The sequence below is a fragment of the Lithobates pipiens genome, unplaced genomic scaffold (assembly GCF_037356315.1).
Source record: "Lithobates pipiens isolate NorthernLeopardFrog02 unplaced genomic scaffold, aLitPip1_a1.2 Scaffold_18, whole genome shotgun sequence".
NCBI lineage: Eukaryota > Metazoa > Chordata > Amphibia > Anura > Ranidae > Lithobates > Lithobates pipiens.
In genome coordinates this window covers 400,153,870-400,171,699 of record NW_027507758.1, presented here as the reverse complement: position 1 = coordinate 400,171,699, position 17,830 = coordinate 400,153,870, and the positions used below count along the sequence as shown (strand labels likewise).

The 17,830-nt window shown below is 42.5% G+C and overlaps 1 protein-coding gene across 5 annotated transcripts in view; it reads right to left on the bottom strand.

The window, feature by feature from the left end:
- Nucleotides 1–17,830, bottom strand: part of MCF2L2 (MCF.2 cell line derived transforming sequence-like 2) — a 493,994-nt gene that overhangs the window by 385,249 nt on the left and 90,915 nt on the right. For 3 of the 5 annotated variants that reach the window (XM_077487886.1, XM_077487884.1, XM_077487888.1), the window contains exons 4-6: nt 16,197–16,287; nt 8,080–8,199; nt 2,269–2,385 (exon numbers count right to left, since the gene is read on the bottom strand). In XM_077487886.1, the coding sequence (XP_077344012.1) occupies nt 2,269–2,385; nt 8,080–8,199; nt 16,197–16,287 (328 nt within the window). The remainder of the gene's footprint in view (nt 1–2,268; nt 2,386–8,079; nt 8,200–16,196; nt 16,288–17,830) is intronic. The other 2 variants (XM_077487887.1, XM_077487885.1) reach the window with 1 other exon arrangement.

The following is a 17,830-nucleotide window of genomic DNA, read 5'->3' as shown; positions in this document are numbered from 1 at the left end:
AGGTCCTTGTAAGGACTGGTATAGGTGTACTATTTGGAGGGTTGTGGTGCACTGCTGCAGATTGCTGCCCTATTCTGCAGCAGTCCTTAATCAGTGTAGGGACTGAGGTACAGTCTGCAAATCACACACAAACACAAAATGGCAGAAATGTTACCACCATCACAGAGGGCTGTCAGAATGGAGCACTTCCAGGCCTTGCTTTGAGAAATGCTGCATTCTGCTTTTGCGTGCGCTGGGAGAGGAGCAATTCCCACTCCCAGAGAGTTGTGGGTACCAATCCAACAGCGCCTGCAAAAAGAGGGCGGTTTGAAGATGTGTTGGTGACTTCTGATATGAGGTCATTCTTTCAGCCAACCCATCGACAGGTCTCACCCGGATCCAGCATCAGGGAACGCCTAGACCGACAGGTGCCTGACAACATCGGGTTAACGGCCGATGTGGACGCTCTGAGGAGTGATGAACCCCTGGACTACTGGGTGGGCAGGCTTGACCTCTGGCCAGAGCTTGCCCAATCTGCAATGGAACTGTTGGCTTGCCCCTCGTCCAGTGTCCTGTCTGAAAGGATGTTCAGCGCAGCAGGGGGGATCGTGACCGATAAGCGCACTCGCCTAGCTCACGACAGTTTTGACTACCTCACATTTCTGAAAATGAATGAGGCATGGATCTCGGAGGAATTCAACACATGTGACCAGTAGACCATGTATATCTCTATAAACAATTTATTTAATCGAGCACACATACCTTTTTTCTACATTTGGCTCACTTCCTTGTACAAAAAAAGCACACCGTACTATATGCTCCTACCCTCTTGTTTGAAAAGATTGAGCGGTGTCATATTTTTGGGGCCCAGCAGTGAGTTGCTGGTATCAGTGCTGCTGTCAGTGCTCTATATCACGGTGCTGGTGTGGTGTCAGTGCTCTATATCACGGTGCTGGTGTCAGTGCACTCTATCACGGTGCTGGTGTCAGTGCACTCTATCACGGTGCTAGTGTCAGTGCACTCTATCACGGTGCTGGTGTCAGTGCACTCTATAACGGTGCTGGTGTCAGTGCTCTATATCACAGTGCTGGTAATCATCTCCTGCACCTTCGTCATAGCCTACTCCGACCTTTCCTCTCCTCCATTGCCTTCATGTGCTCCTGAGTCCTGTATTGTCAAAATTTCACATATAAAAAAAGAATGCTTGTAGTTGTCGATCCCAGATTCACCTCATACAAGTGTTATGTCAGTGGCCATGTGGTGGGACTATGTGTGCACAGCTAGTAATTCTTTTGTGGCTGGAAATATGACCTGTAGGTTTTTAAAGTTCGCCTGTCATTGAAGTCAATGGGGCCCGCCGCGAACTTTGCGGTTCGCAAACTTTCGGCTGCGTTTGCGGTTCGCGGTACATCCCGCCGGAAGTTCGTCCATCTCTAGTTATTTACGAAAGGCAAATCCACTTTGCACTGCAAGTGCACTTGGAAGTGCAGTCGCTCTAAATCTAAGGGGAAGATCTGAAATGAGTGGAAGCTCTGCTGATTTTATCATCCAATCATGTGCAAGCTAAAATGCTGTTTTTTTATTTTCCTTGCATGCCCCCCTTGAATCTTCAGTGACTTTACTTTCAAGTGCACTTGCAGTCCAAAGTGGATTTGCCTTTAGTAAATAACCCCCAGTGTGTTCTTCTTTGATTGAACACACTGTGGCTTCATGATTGAAGCGCCAACACCAGCCATTGCCCCGACAAATTGCCTGCAAAATTTTCTGGCAGTGCCCCTCTCGAGACTTGGCTCTGGTTCTGCCCCTGCACCTTACACTACTAGTAGTACATTTTCAGGGGTACAGACCACAGTGAGAAAATTGTAACCCGCTGTTCCATTCTTATGGAACTGGAAGTCAATGTGGCTGTAATTAACATTTGATTTTTCACAGAAATGTGTTACTGACAATCAAGGACATTAGTATATATGGCTGTACGCCACTTTTGCAGGCCTGCCACTATAGTAGCTGGCTTATGTATCTACTGTATGTCCAAATCTGTCCCTGGTGACCACACTGCAGCAGTAATTGGTTGTAATAAAAGCTATAATAATTTATTGCTCTGTGCCCAATGTCATTATCAAAAGTCCAAAAACTAAAATCTGCACGTATCATGTCAAATCTGTGCAATTTACTAAACAAATATTAATAATTCCCTTTCTATCTGTAAAATAAATACAATTTTTTTAAGGAATACAGTGCCCTTTAAAAATCTTGATAAGTGTCAGGTTATAAATTTTAGCTACTCACAGTTCTGTGCTGTATCCATTGACTATGGCTGTATTCCAGAGTGCCTCCCAAATCATTAGTTAACTGGCCTTTGTCAATGTATCCAAGGAGATCCGAAACAGAGTTTAACATAATAATCTGTAATTGCAGACGATTAGATACCACAATGTTAGTCTTTATTAAAATTAAATTTAGCGGTACACAACAAATATATGGACACGTCAGGTTAACTTAGCAATGAGTTAGATACACACATTTCAGATGACAAACTTGGGACATATATGATACATTTTTAATGTCATGGCATTCCCAGAAACAAAGAACAATGCTTTAAAACAGAAATCCAACTTAAAAGGAACGTGAGTAGAGGACAATGATGATCGGAATGAGAAAATGATACTTCTCTAACTAAATGACAAGTCTTAAAAACCTCTATTGCTTTGTGCTATTGTTGCCTGTACTGCACACTGGTTTTTCCCATTGAAGTCAATGGTTCAACTCACTGAAAAGGCAGGCAAACTTTTGCAAGCAGATTATGAAGACAATGGGAGAGAATGTTGTATTGGCATCTACAGTGGTGTGAAAAAGTGTTTGCCCCCTTCCTCATTTCCTGTTCCTTTGCATGTTTGTCACACTTAAGTGTTTCGGAACATCAAACCAATTTAAACAATAGTCAAGGACAACACAAGTAAACACAAAATGCAATTTGTGAATGAAGGTGTTTATTATTAAAGGTGAAAAAAAATCCAAACCATCATGGCCCTGTGTGAAAAAGTGATTGCCCCCTAAACCTAATAACTGGTTGGGCCACCCTTAGCAGCAACAACTGCAACCAAGCGTTTGCGATAACGTGCAATGAGGCTTTTACAGCGTCCTGGAGGAATTTTGGCCCACTCATCTTTGCAGAATTGTCCTAATTCAGTTACATTAGAGGGTTTTCGAGCATGAACGGCCTTTCTAAGGTCATACCACAACATCTCAATAGGATTCAGGTCAGGACTTTGGCTAGGCCACTCCAAAGTCTTCATTTTGTTTTTCTTCAGCCATTCGGTGGTGGACTTGCTGGTGTGTTTAGGATCATTGTCCTGCTGCAGAACCCAAGTTCGTTTCAGCTTGAGTACACGAACAGATGGTCGGACATTCTCCTTCAGGATCTCTTGGTAGACAGCAGAATTCATAGTTCCTTTTATCACGGCAAGTCTTCCAGGTCCTGAAGCAGCAAAACAGCCCCAGACCATCACACTACCACCACCATATTTTACTGTTGGTATAATGTTCTTTTTATGAAATGCAGTGTTCCTTCTACGCCAGATATACTTGGACACACACCTTCCAAAGAGTTCCACTTTTGTCTCATCGGTCCACAGAATGTTGTCCCAAAAGTCTTGGGGATCATCAAGATGTGTTGTGGAGAAATTGAGACGAGCTTTGATGTTCTTTTTGCTCAGCAGTGGTTTTCTCCTTGGAACTCTTTTTGCCCAGTCTTTTCCTGATGGTGGAGGCATGAACGCTGACCTTAACTGAAGCAAGTGAGGCCTGCAGTTCCTTGGACGTTGTTGTGGGGTCTTTTGTGACCTCTTGGATGAGTCGTCGCTGCGCTCTTGGGGTAATTTTGGGCGGCCGGCCACTCCTGGGAAGGTTCACCACTGTTCCATGTCTTCGCCATTTGTGGATAATGGCTCTCACTGTGGTTCGCTGGATTCCCAAAGCTTTGGAAATGGCTTTATAACCCTTTCCAGACTGATAGATCTCAATTACTTTCTTTCTCAATTGTTCCTGAATTTCTTTGGGTCTCGGCATGATGTGTAGCTTTTAAGGATCTTCTGGTGGACCTTACTGTGTCAAGCAGCTCCTATTTAAGTGATGCCTTGATTATGAACAGGTGTGGCAATAATCAGGCCTGGGTGTGGCTAGAGAAATTGAACTCAGGTGTGGACAACCACAGTTATAGTATGTTTTAACAAGGGGGGCAATCACTTTTTCACACAGGGCCATGATGGTTTGGATTTTTTTTCACCTTTAATAATAGACACCTTCATTTACAAATTGCATTTTGTGTTTACTTGTGTTGTCCTTGACTATTGTTTAAATTGGTTTGATGTTCAGAAACACTTAAGTGTGACAAACATGCAAAGGAACAGGAAATGAGGAAGGGGGCAAACACTTTTTCACACCACTGTACAAGCTGGGCTTAGGAGAGCACCATTATTTTACCTCTGTGGCAGATTGCCTGCCACAATACTTTTTACTTTGGCAATTATGGTATGTATTTTCCATCAATATTAAAGTTCTCAGGGATAATATGAAAGTAACCCTTTATGTTTAGAAACTGCTGTATGCAATGAAACCTGTTTAATATCACACTATTAATGCTAAAACTAGCACATGTGTTCAGTAATACAGTGCATTAAATAAAGTGCTGATTGCAAAAATCAGTGCCCATAGCACCCAACAGGTCTGAATATAGGAAGTGGTCTAGGGCTCCACTGCCATTGAGGGTGCCTCTGAGTTCAGGTGTACTAAGTGTCATAGATACCACAGGGCTGAACTGTAGAATTCATTACACTCTGCAAATTGGAAGCAGATGTCCTTTTGCAAGAGTACTCTTTTCCCCACCCCTTGCAGTAAAAAGAGCCCCCCAGTTCCCTGCAGTGCCCCCAGTCCTATCCAGATCCTGCAGTTTCGTCATGCCCCCTCCAATGTCCTCTAGCTACAACCAGCTCACTTCAGTCTTAATGCTCCATAGCCCCCTCAGAGTTTTGAGCCCCACGACTGTTAGTGTATGTTTGGGAGGAAGGGTTGGGTGGTGCACAAGCTAGTTGGCTTAGAGGAGAAAGAAGTATATCTGGGAACAAAACAGAATCTATCCTGTTTTATTGCTAAGGGTTACTGCGCTATGCACCCAGAGCTATGCATCAAATAGGCCTTTATAGTAAGTAATTATTAATACAATGTAAATAGCATGTAACCTTAGCTATTGCTGGGGTTCTACAACTTTTAAAGGGCCATACCACCAGAGAAGTGATACAAATGCTTTATAGAATTCCCCCCAATGTAGCCACAGTTTGTTAATCACCAGGCAAATGTTATACACCTTAATGAAAAAGTGCTGATATTAATGTACATATATCAACCATATGAACTGGTTTGTAGTAATGACTACTGTATGTTACATGGTTTTTATTCACATGAGCCATATGATACACAGGTTAATAGTACGGGAATCCAAATATGAGCATTATCCCACATACCATTTTATCTAATTACTAGTCAAGGCTTTTCAGTCATTAAACTGTATTTACTTAAACAGGAACTTGCAAGATTGGATAACTTAAATCGGAGTTCCACCCAAAAGAGCAACTTCCACTTTAAGGCCTCCTCCCCGGCTCCTGTTTGTAAAACTGAGCTTTTGGGGAGGGGGGGGGAGGTACCCGATTTTGACAGGTACCTGCTCCCACTCCCGTCCTGGTCGCCCTTGGCGATTAGAAACGGAATTTCTCCCTCCCAAAGTCTTCTGGGACGTGACAGGTCCTAGAAGACTTCAGGATCAGTCACACAGTGCCGCGCCGCTCACGCATGCACAGTGGGCAACCCGCTGTGAAGCCACAAGCTGTCACAACCGGGTGCCCATATTGAAATGTCGGTGCTGCCGAGGGAGGACACAGGGAGAACACAGGGCAAGTGAGTTCATCTCTGGAACATGGGACAAGTGAGTGGCTGTTTATTTAAAGTCAGTAGCTACTGTACCTCCGCTTTAAGTAAAATGTATTCACAAACTTTTTTTTAGTAAAGATTCACACAATTTTTACTATTTTTAGCACAGATATGGGAGTGATGCATCAGTGTTGTTTTTGGAAGCTGAGTTTCTCTTATTCATATGCTAACAAACCTGTTGGACTGGTTTATGAGTTCAGGACAGGAAGTTCTGCTTTAATTACAGACTGAAGTTCATTCTTTTGATCTAAAAGAACTAAATGATACAATGTTTCCCTTTATCTCAGCCTAAGCCAATGTTGTGATAAACTTGACATGCTGCCTGTTTTTTTTCACAGCTGTTAGCAGTGATCAGAGAAGATCTGCACTGAATCGAAGAAATGCTGTTTTAACCCTTTCATGACTAAGCCTTTTTGTGACATTTGGTGTTTACAAGTTAAAATCCATATTTTTTGCTAGAAAATTACTTGGAAACCCCAAACATATATATTTTTTTAGCAGAGACTCTAGAGAATAAAATGGCGATTGTTGCAATATTTTATGTCACACGGTATTTGTGCAGCGGTGTTTTAAACGCAACTTTTTGGGAAAAGGGACACTTTCATGAATTAAAAAAAAATGAAAGAGTAAAATTAGCCCAATTTTTTTGCATAATGTGAAAGATAATATTACGCCGAGTAAATAGATACCAAACATGTCAGGCTTTATAATTGCACGCACTCGTGGAATGACAACAAACTACGGTACCTAAAAATCTCCATAGGCGACGCTTTAAAAAAAAATTCCGGTTACCAGCTTAGAGTTACAGCGGAGCTCTAGTGCTAGAATTATTGCTCTCGCTCTGACGATCATGGCGATACCTTACATGTGTGATTTGAACACCGTTTACATATGGGGGCGTGACTTCCGTATGCATTTTCTTTGCTGCGCGAGCTTGCAGCGACAGGGGCGCTTTAAAAAAAAAATTCTTATTTATTTTAAAATTAATAAATTGTTTTTTAAAAAAAATAAAAAGATTTGATCACTTTTATTGCTGTCACAAGGAATGTAAACATCCCTTGTGACAGTAATAGGTGGTGACAGGTACTCTTTATGGGGGGATCGGGGGTCCTTTACACTTCAAAGTATTAAAATCGCCATTTTCTGCGATTCTGAATACTGTATTTTTTTTTTTAAACTGGCGCCATTGGCAGCCGAGTAAACCGGAAGTGAGGTCATGAAGTCGCTTCCATATTTATGATTAGGAGACTGGAATGAAGCAGCTTACGGCTTCATTCCAGTCGGTCCCTTGCTGCCGGAGGCATCAGATGTTCGATCGGGGCTCCCGATTGAACGGGAGCCTCAGTAAGAGCGGCGGGAGGTGGCGGGAGGTGGCGGGAGGGGAAGTGTCCCCTCCCGCTCCTCCGGCATAACAGCCCAGCAGCTTTTAGCCGCATCGGATGTTATGGCTGGAAAGCTGATCGCCGGCTCTGAAAAACGGTACTGGGATTATGCCTGCAGGTGCGGGCATCATCCCGGTATACCCCCCGAAAGCCGAGTACACACATCTGCGTACGGTCGGCGGGAAGGAGTTAAGATCGTGAGGGGGGTTCAATCGAGATCTCGATTCTTTAATGATTATTCGTGCAGCTCTAGTGCATACTGTAGGTTTGGACGCATATATACTATTTAACCAAACACATATTTTGGCTGTCCCCAAATAAAAGCTTTTAAAACAGAAAAATAGAAATGTACCTACTGCTGCTTGGGACTTTTATGCTTAAGCGCTGGCCATACAATCATCACTTTTTTCTTTTTTTTTTAGTCTGCAGATTTCTCCACCCATGATAAATAGTGTGGATAGATAAATTTCCCACTGTGGCTATTGTATTGTGACAGCTGACACCACTGCCTGTCAAAACAGCCAAACAGTGCCTGCACCTGATTGGATGCAAGTGCTCTTCAGCCAGCAATTTACAACCTGACAACTGAGGGATGTCAGATGGGAGGGTCCAACTCCGACTGCTGACCATAGAGCCACTAATATGAAATGTTGATGTTTTAAGTATTTATGTAAAATGTAATGTTATAGAGTAGCGCATGCAGGAAGTTGAACACAAGATGAAAATATACGCTTACCGGTACCTTCATTTTTAAGTCATCTCTGTAGAGTTTAATGCCAATGTCAGAAATGGCCCTTTGAATAAGCCGAGATGGCCGCAAAACAAACACCAGCTGCAGGTTCCCAGGAAACGCCCCCTAGAGAAAATAACATTTGTATATAAATAGTAAATGATGGCAGGTTTATTGATGGCCATTTTTCAGATAACATTTTTTTTTTCTACTTCAAATGACTGCAATTAGATTATTTCAGGATATTAATTTTTTTTAATAAACATCACTTAAAATGTAAAAGTTTCTCAAGCAGTGTTCATGTACCACAGCAAAACGTTCAGATGAGAAGACAAGAAGATAGTATGCTAACGGCTAGTACAGCAACACACAGAGATCCCCATATTATTATTATTTTTTTCTTGAATTTATTAGGAGTAATGCCCGGTACACACGATGATCGTAATTTTTTTTTGCATGCTAATCTCACATCAAAAATTAAGAAGTTACAAAACTTATGAAAATTCTCATACGACAGAATAAAATAAATTTAGAAGTGATGTAATGTATTTCATTGTATTTGTATTGTATTTTTGGATGACAACTGTACTGATTAACCACTTAAGGACACCCCTACGTACATGTACTGCGGCAGGGCAGCCCTTAAGTGCATAATCACGTACCTGGAGGGCCGCCAGTTTGAGACGCCTGATGTACAGTATACTGAATGATGTACACATTATTGGGCAACATCCACCATCAAGGCCAGTCAATATTTTGTTGCCAACATTTACATATCGAGAGTAGTTTCTAGGAAGTTCACTATCACCTCAACCCAACAAGCATATTACCTACTCAGTTAAGAACAAATGGAAAAAGTAAATCTGAAAAATGTTTAATGCTGAGTAAAGACCAAATCAGAGTGTAGATAGAAAAAAACTATACAACTCTAATGGGCTACGATAAAGTATAACCATACAAGATATGAAGACGTGGGTTAAAAAGAACTGAAAACTCTCCACTAAACAAGTGTGAACCACAGTGTAACTTTTTTTTATAACATAAGATATCTGCAGTTAAATCAAAAGTCCAAAATTTTTTGTTTTATTCCACATTTTAATATAGTGGGTTTAGCCATGTAAGCTATTCCTTTATTATACCCCTGGGCCAGCATCCAGAACTGCTGGTTTGCATTGGAGATGCAGCCTTATATTAAAGAACCATTTTATCCACACTGCATACAGCTCTTTCTGCCTTACAGAGCTGAATTGTCAGTGCAGTGCATTGAAATAACAAGTTGTGACACAGGAATCAATTAAGGTACCAGCAGCAATCATAAGGGCAATCAGAGGTCTGGGTACAATTCCCTACACTTAAGAGTTGTAGAGTGTGACAAAGAAGCCACTCTTACCACTCCACAAAATGTTTCCTAAGAAATTAAATTATATAGAATAATGAATGATTAGTAATGGTATCTTTCTCTAGATTTTCACAATTAAGGATCAGTTTGATTCAACAAGTAGACACAGCAAAATTGCTGTATTGTATAGAGCGCATATTTATTATACTTTATATAATAAATCACATAACCCCATACTAGTAGGGATGGGCCAAAATGGGGAAATGTTCTAACCCGAACGGCAAACCCTATTGAAGTCTATGGGAGCCTAACAGGATAAATCAAAAGTGCCTATTTTGAAGGCCTACATGCAAGTAATTGGCCGTAAAAGTGGTATGGGGGTCTGGTTACTGCCCTGGGGGACTTCAATGAAAAAGAAGAAAAAGAAAAACAATAATTTTTTTAAAAGCAATGATTTTAATTATGTTTAAAATAAAACAGGCTCCAACATGGTGACACAGATGGAAGAGATGATCCTGCCCTTCTGGAACAGAGTAACTTCACCGCTTTCATGCAGGCCATCACGGACTGCAAATCCACCCTGACAGGGAAGTACGATTCGCTGCAGCTGGAACTCGGCTTAATCTGGAAAGACGTAGACACTATCCATTCCACAGTGACTACAGTCGAGCACCAGGAGAGTGACTGAAGACATGCTGCATGACCATGCGGCCTCACTGCACACACTCAAAGCCAAAGTTAAAGACTTGGATTCTCGAGCTGAAAATTGATGTCCTGAGGTATGAGGCCACTAAGCTCATGATCCTCCCTGATTACACCTTTGACACCCAGAGGCAGAGGAGGTCCTCTGATCATATCAAGCTTAACCCCAGCAAGACTGCGGGTGCAAGATGGCGTTTCTTCACGTCTCCTGAGGATGCCTCCCAGTGGCTGGATAGCGTTCCTAGAGCCTGAGAACCTCCAGATCCTGTCCCCTTTACTTCACTTGCTTACACCTTCGGGCTACTTTAGCCCTGCTACCATGGCTATATGGTGTAGTGTTGGGACCTTGCTCTGTGTATGTTGCCTGAACGCTCTGCTGATTCAACTGCTTTGGTTCCTGCTCCTTCCTCTAAGAAATATAGCACCGCAGCAGCTGCCATATGCCCTACCCACCTACAGACTAGCGATAGCAAGGATCTCACCTACCCTCACCTGGTATAAACTACATGCTCTCTCTGTCATGTACATTTGAGGCAGACAAGAATTGAATTTAAGCACCCTTTTTTTTCAGTTTGCCTTTTTTTTTTTGTTTATATGATTGGCCCATACAGCTATATTTGTTCTGTAATGTAAAAAGTATTAAGTTGTGTGCCCCCAGGTCCTCTGGGTGAAAACGCATCTGCAGGAATGTTATATCCTGTGTCTCTTTTTTGTCTCTGCAGAATCTCCTATGGATAGGCTGTGCTAGCAAACGCTATCTCCTCTGGTGCACTACTGTACATGACCCCAATTGGCAGTAGCAATGTTTAGTTTTGGAACTGAGGAGTTCCCTGGTTTGAGGGGTGGTGCGGGGTCGGGGAAGTTGTGTTGGAGTTACTTTGTTTTTTTTGTTTTTTTGGCTTATAGTTTTTATTTCCATGGTACACAATTTGCTATATACATATTACTGCTGAAAGGTTCTCACCTTTCCTGGTCCCAGTCCTGCAATGTTATCATAAAATGCTATATTTTCTTGTTATGGTGCCTAATGCGATACAGGTGGAGATTTGGAACAAGTATGCAACTATTTCTCACACTAAATTGCCCCCATTACCATAATTTCCTGGAAGGTTTAAACTCTAAAATTAAACATACCCTGGTGTTTAATTTCCTGAAACGTTACCATCCCCATATCTGTATATTGCAGGGAATACATTTGACGGGCAGCAGGGTAATGGCTCTGGGTGGGCTCCTGCTATCACTCCGTATACTCTTCCTATGCAAGAGGAGTTAGCATCTTGATTCAAAAATCCCTGCAATTTACTCTCCTGAATCTCCACCTGGATACTGAAGGGTGGTATGTTGTGCTACACGCACTATGTGTTAGCCCTTGTACACGGTCGAAGAATCTGTCGGAATGTGTCCTATCGGACCGTTTTGTCGGATAATCCGACTGTGTGTGGTATGCATCGGACTGTTTCCGTCTGAATATCCGTCGGACCCAATTTTCCAACTTGTTGGAAATATTTACAGACAAACTGGTCCGATCGGACATACTCCGATCATGTGTAGAGAATTCCGATCGGACAAAGTGCCACGCATGCTCAGATCAAATTCCTACACCAAAGCTATTGGCTACTAGCGTGAACGTAGTCCCGTCGTAACGAAATAACGTCATCACATTCTGAATGATCGGATTTTCCGACAACTTGGTCCGACCGTTTGTATGCAACAGTTTCGGACACAATCCGTTGGACAAAATTAGTCGGACAAAATCCAACGGATTTGGTTGGCAGAATGTCCGACCGTGTGTACAAGGGCTTAGACTTGTCATTGTAGGGGTCTATATAACCCCCTATTCTAACATGACATTTTTACTTAAGCTGGCCCCTATTATAGTACAATAACCTGCCACACAGGTCCTCCTAGCTGGAGATCTTAATATGCCCCCAGTTCCCAGCATCGAAAAGCTGACACCTGACCCCTTGATAGATTCCCCCCTCTCTAGATGGGCGCTAACTTATGGATTGTACAATGTATGGAGATGGAAGCACCCACGGGAGTGACAATTCACATGTCACTCCGCTACTTATGCAACATTCTCTAGTATAGATATTATATATCTGAGTGATCAGCTGCTATCTGGCACCCTGGCTGCTTCTATCCTGCCCTGCAGTACTTCTTACCATGCCCCTGTATGTCTGCAGCTTGAAATAGGCTTAGATTTTGGCCTCTCTTTGTGGCGGCTGTCACGCTTCTAGGTCTAGGTGGCCATTTCTCACCGCCAATGGCCTCTGAGATAGCTGACTTCTGGCTGAGAAATAAAGGTACAGCGGAACTTGCGGTGGTTTGAGACACCTTCAAAGCCCATACTCACAGCCAGTATCAGCTAGCTATTGGCAAAGTGAGGAGGGAGTCATCCCTGGCCCTTGAAGAGGCGGAGGCTAGATCACCGGAGTTGGAGGCTCAGTATGTAAACACTGGGAATCAGTATGTATATGGGGACCTACAAGTGCTATATAAAGAACTAGCCTTTCTCCGCAATACCTCCTCCATTCTCTTATCCCAATCTCAAAGAATTTTTGAGCAGGGTGAGAGGCTGGGTAGATTGCTGGCCTGGCACAAAATATACTAGATGCCCCCTTTACCTTAAAAGCAGTACAGACTGCTGTTGCCTCACTGCAGACTGCAAAAATAACGGGTCTGGACGGTCTCCCGGCTGAATTTTACAAAGAACATACTGATGGTATAACCCCCCCCCCCCCCCCCACTTCCACACATTACTCTTACTATGTAAGAGGAGGACTGCATCCCACAGGCTTTGATGGGAGGCGGTCATTGTGGTGGTGCCCAAGCCAGGGAAGAACCCTGAAATGTGTGTGTCCTATTGCCAGATTTCACTGCTAAATGTTGACGCCAAGGTTTTCACCAAGATACTGGCCAATCATCTTAACTCGGTGATATTATCCTTGGTGCACAAAGACCATGCCCGGCAAGGGCACTGACATCGATGTCCGCAGATTATAAAAAATACCAACATTGCTCATTTTAGTTACAGTAACCCCTCTGGGGTGGTGGCATCTCTAGATGCACAGAAGGCCTTCTACTCTGTTGAGTGGCCCTTTCTGTGGCAAGTCTTGGCTAGGTTTGGCTTCGGCCCTAACTTCATATCCTGGGTGCAGCTGCTATACAGATCCCCTACAGCCAGAGTTAAAACGAATTAGATACTTTCACCACCCTTTCCCCTCCCCCTCAGCCGAGGTACCAGATAGGGATGCCCACTGTCCCCTGGCCTGTTCGCACTGATCGATGGAGCCCCTAGTCATCCTGATCCAAGCTTCCCCATGGATCCCTGGCATCCAGATTGGTCCCATATGGGAGAAGATTTCCCTATATGCGAATGATGCCCTGCTATACCTACCTGATGCCTTGGAATCCCTCGACGTGGCTCTGGAAGTGATAGACCACTTTGGGGTATTCTTGGGAATCAAGATAAATTGGTCTAAGTCCCTCCTGTTCTCCCTATCCCGTGTACCTCCGCACCCTCCCCGAGTTGGGTACCAGCTCTCTTGGGTCTCTAAATTTCGCTATTTTTGGAATTGATGTGCAGACCAACCTTTCCTCCTATCTAGATGATAATTTATACCCAGTGTTACATCAATTAACTCTTAAATGCCAGGCCTTGAAGTCACTACACCTCTCCCTTAAAGGCAGAATCAAGTTCCCCAAATTTCTATATGTGTTTTGGAATACCCCAGTCCCTATCGATGGACACTATTTTTTTACTTTTTATTAAAGGATTTGTCAAAAACTCTCGTGTTTGTTATTCTGATGAACCCCTGCCCGCAGACCCCCACAAACCAGGCCCAGGGTTGTGGGGAAGAGACCCACCCCGCCCCTAAGCATCAACCCTGGGCCCCAATGTTGTAGGCATGTGGCCTGGTATGGTTCAGGGGGGGCGCTCACTCGTCCCCACCCCTTTCCTGACCTGCCAGTCTGCATGCCCAGATAAAGGTCTGGTATGGATTTTGGGGGGGGGGGGAACACCGTTTTTTTTATTATTTTGGTGTGGGGTTCCCCCCCCAAATCTGTACCAGACAGGAAGGGTCTGGTATGGACTGGGGGGCCCCCCAATGCTGTTTTTTTCCTTGTTTTTTTTACCGTCACTTTAAAAAAAATTATTGTTCAGCTGTCAGTGGGCTAACCCACTGACAGCTGACGACTCAACGGTTGTTAAGGATGCCACGGTCAAAATCAAGCTTTGCCTAATCAGGGAGCAAAATGCACTGTAGCTCGGGCGAAAAAATCGTTGGGGTGAAAAATCATTACTATATACAACTGCTATGTCCAGCTATTTGACAGCAACTTGCAATAATAACAATCATGAATACAATGGATATGGATACATACTGCCTCTCCTCTGCCTAGGGCCTGCTAAAGTCATACTTTGAGAAAACCAATTGGGGCACAACACATAAGGGTGGGCAGTGATGTCATCAAGTTGAGTGGGATCAAGCCGCCATCTTTGAGAATAGCATTTGCTGGCTTTATTATATGCCTGTCTTTTATGGAATACATGTAAATGCAATACCTATTTGTTTAATAATAAACTTATATGTCTGTGCTTCCCTTTTTGGTTGACATGCACCTGCTTCTGAGGGATTGTTTATCTGAGGTTAAGCATAAGGAAAGGATGAGCAACTGAGCTATTTATTCTACTGTGGTCCACAGTACCAGGTGAGAGAATGCCCACAATAGTTGGTGAAGGGCACTGCGGTGTTGTTTTCATATATGAAGAGAGTACACAGATTTATGGAAATTTCTCAGATATTATGCATTGATTGCACAGAGATTGTATGGTGTATGGTAATTTTCTCAATTCCAGTCCTCATGTACCCCCAACAGGTCATGTTTTCAGGCTCTCCAATATTTTTCACAGGTGATTCAATCAGTTTCACTGCCTTAGTAATTACCACAGTCATTTCATCTAATGCCGTGTACACACAATTGGAATTCCGGCCAGAAAAAGACCGATGAGAGCTTTTCATCGGAAAATGCGACCATGTGTATGCTCCATCGGAATTTAGCTGTCCGAATTTCCGCCAGCCAAAAATTGATAGCATGTTCTCAATTTTCCCGATGGAAAAACTTTCCATCGGTAATTCTGATCGTGTGTATGCAATTCTGACACGCCAAAAATCACGCATGCTCAGATTCAACTACGAGACAGAAGCTATTGGCTACTGGCTATTGAATTTCCTTTTTCTAGTCCCGTCATACGTGTTGTACATCACCGCGTTATAAACGATCAGAATTTGATGTGACCATGTGTAGGCAAGACAGTTTGAGCCAAATTCTGTCGGAATTCCATTGGGAAAACCATCAGAGCTTTTTCCGACGAGAATTCCGATCGTGTGTACGTGGCATAAGGGAAATCCTAAAAATATGACCTGTTGGGGGTACTTGAGGACTAGAGTTGAGAAAAATTGGTTTATGGGACTATTACATGGACTACACATTTATTTTTGCATTTTTTTGAACTTTTCCGATACACATTACAGTATGTATGATTTAATACACATTTGTATATCCCTTAAGGACTATATTTTTCAAGTGTGCTGACTGATCTGTTTCTAGATTTTTTAACTATTTATTGCATATGAAAATTTAAGTTGAAACACCATTTGTTAATGACTGATTTGCTCCCTGTTCACTGCTGGAGCTGCATGCTCTGATCACTCTGTCCCCTCCACCCCCTCTCCCTCTTTGGGGCTGAGTGCCAGAGGTAGGAAGAGGGCTGTGCAGCCTCTGCTCATGCAGTGTTATCAATACTTGAGCAGAGAATGGAATGTGATCTCTCTGCAGACAGCTTACATCCTGTATATAAGGTATGATCTGGCAGAGATCTGTGGCAGTTTTTTATACTGAAAACTACCACAATCTCTTATTAATTAGATGTAGAACCTGTACCAGCTTCTATCTCACTCTGAAAAAGAAACTGGTACATGTGACACAGACCTAAAACAGGTCTGCTCTGTTAATGTGGTGCATGGTACTTCCCATTGTAATGACACAGGAAGCTTAGTTCCCCGATTGTTCTTACCGCTATGCGTGTCAAAGACGCCTTCACGGAGCTCCATTTATCTTTCCGCCTATCTATGATTACGACAAACCCAATGCTGGCTGCTTCCAGACTGTAAGAGATAGAAAGCACATATCATATACCTTGAAAAAAGTATTAAGGCACAAAGTATTATGGAGCCAGAATTGACAAAGTGAAAATATCTAAAATACACATAGCTATATTGGTTACTTCAGTTTACTGTAAATATGGTTCGTTGTGACCAAGTGTCTTCAGGAAGAGCAATGAAGCGTCTGGCAGGGGGAACTGCAGCACGTAACAAGGAACACAGACATTTGCATACGTCCCAACTTTTTGACATGGGAATAAGGGACACCTATCAGCAAAAGTATGCAGGCATAGGACACACACCCCGGCCACACCCCATTAAAGGAGAATTGTACAAAAAACGAAATTGGTTAAACCCACAAGTGCTTTTTTTACCTCTATTATTCCATTATACTGGCTTTTGGAATTTACAAATGCAGCAATTTAGAAATCAGATGAAAATTTTAGTGCTGGAAAGCACTTTTTGATAGATAGAAAGTGCATTTTATATACATCTTTATAGATCAGACCAAAATGAGGGACACATACAGTACTTGAACCTGCTGACAATGTTTTCTGAAGCAGTATGGAGCTACTTTTCAACTACTTCCAGCCTTTATTTTATCATAACTCTTTAATAATATTGTCACATTACAATCCAAAACGTATGCATATACAGTAGAAGCATAAATGAATTTCTAGTGACATGTTTTTAGTATGTATGTACATCAACATTAAAAAACATCACCAATAACAATCAACTTAATAGGAACCGTGTTAGCGTTATACAGTAATATGTATCAAGAAAACCAGATCAAAAGGCGATGACGCAGTGCAAGTCCCCATCCATCCTCTACATGGAAAAAAGGATGGTTTCCTAAATTTAGAATTGTTTATATGGATAGTCAGGGCAGATCAAAGAACAGAGGAAAGTTGGGGAGTACAGGGGTAGGCTGACCCCCTCCAGGGGGTGTATAACCATGGCATGCATGTTGTTCTGAGTTGTTCCCTCTGCATTGTGAAGTGTAGAGGTTAGGTGCACCATTTGGAGGATGTCATTATTTTCAAGTACCACAGTTGTTCAAAGGGGTTGGGAATTCTGCTTCCACAAATGTGGTATGCAGGCTCTTGTTGCATTCAGGAGGTAGACCATTAAAGAAGCCTTGTATTTAGAGGGATAACTGTTCCTCAAATAGAGAAGACAACCTTTTGTATTTATTTTTATTAAATTGCAAACCTATTGTAATTTTTATTTGTTTTGTTTGTCAATTTCTATAGTGTCACAATAAATAAAACCATAAAATTGAAAAGCATCTTTATCTGATTTGTGATTAATTTCAGCAAGCTTTTGTTCCAGAAACACAATCTTACAGTCATTGTAAGTGGGACAAGTGAGAGAATAAACTTTTCACTTTTAATCTACTGAAACCTTAGTCGTTTTAAAACTAATACTGGCCAAAATAAATTAAGCCATACAACAAAATAGTTAGGCCATCTCTCTGCTCTTTTTTCCTGTCAGCATGTTCCTTGTTATCACTTCTGATTGGTACCTGGTGCTGCCCCTCCTT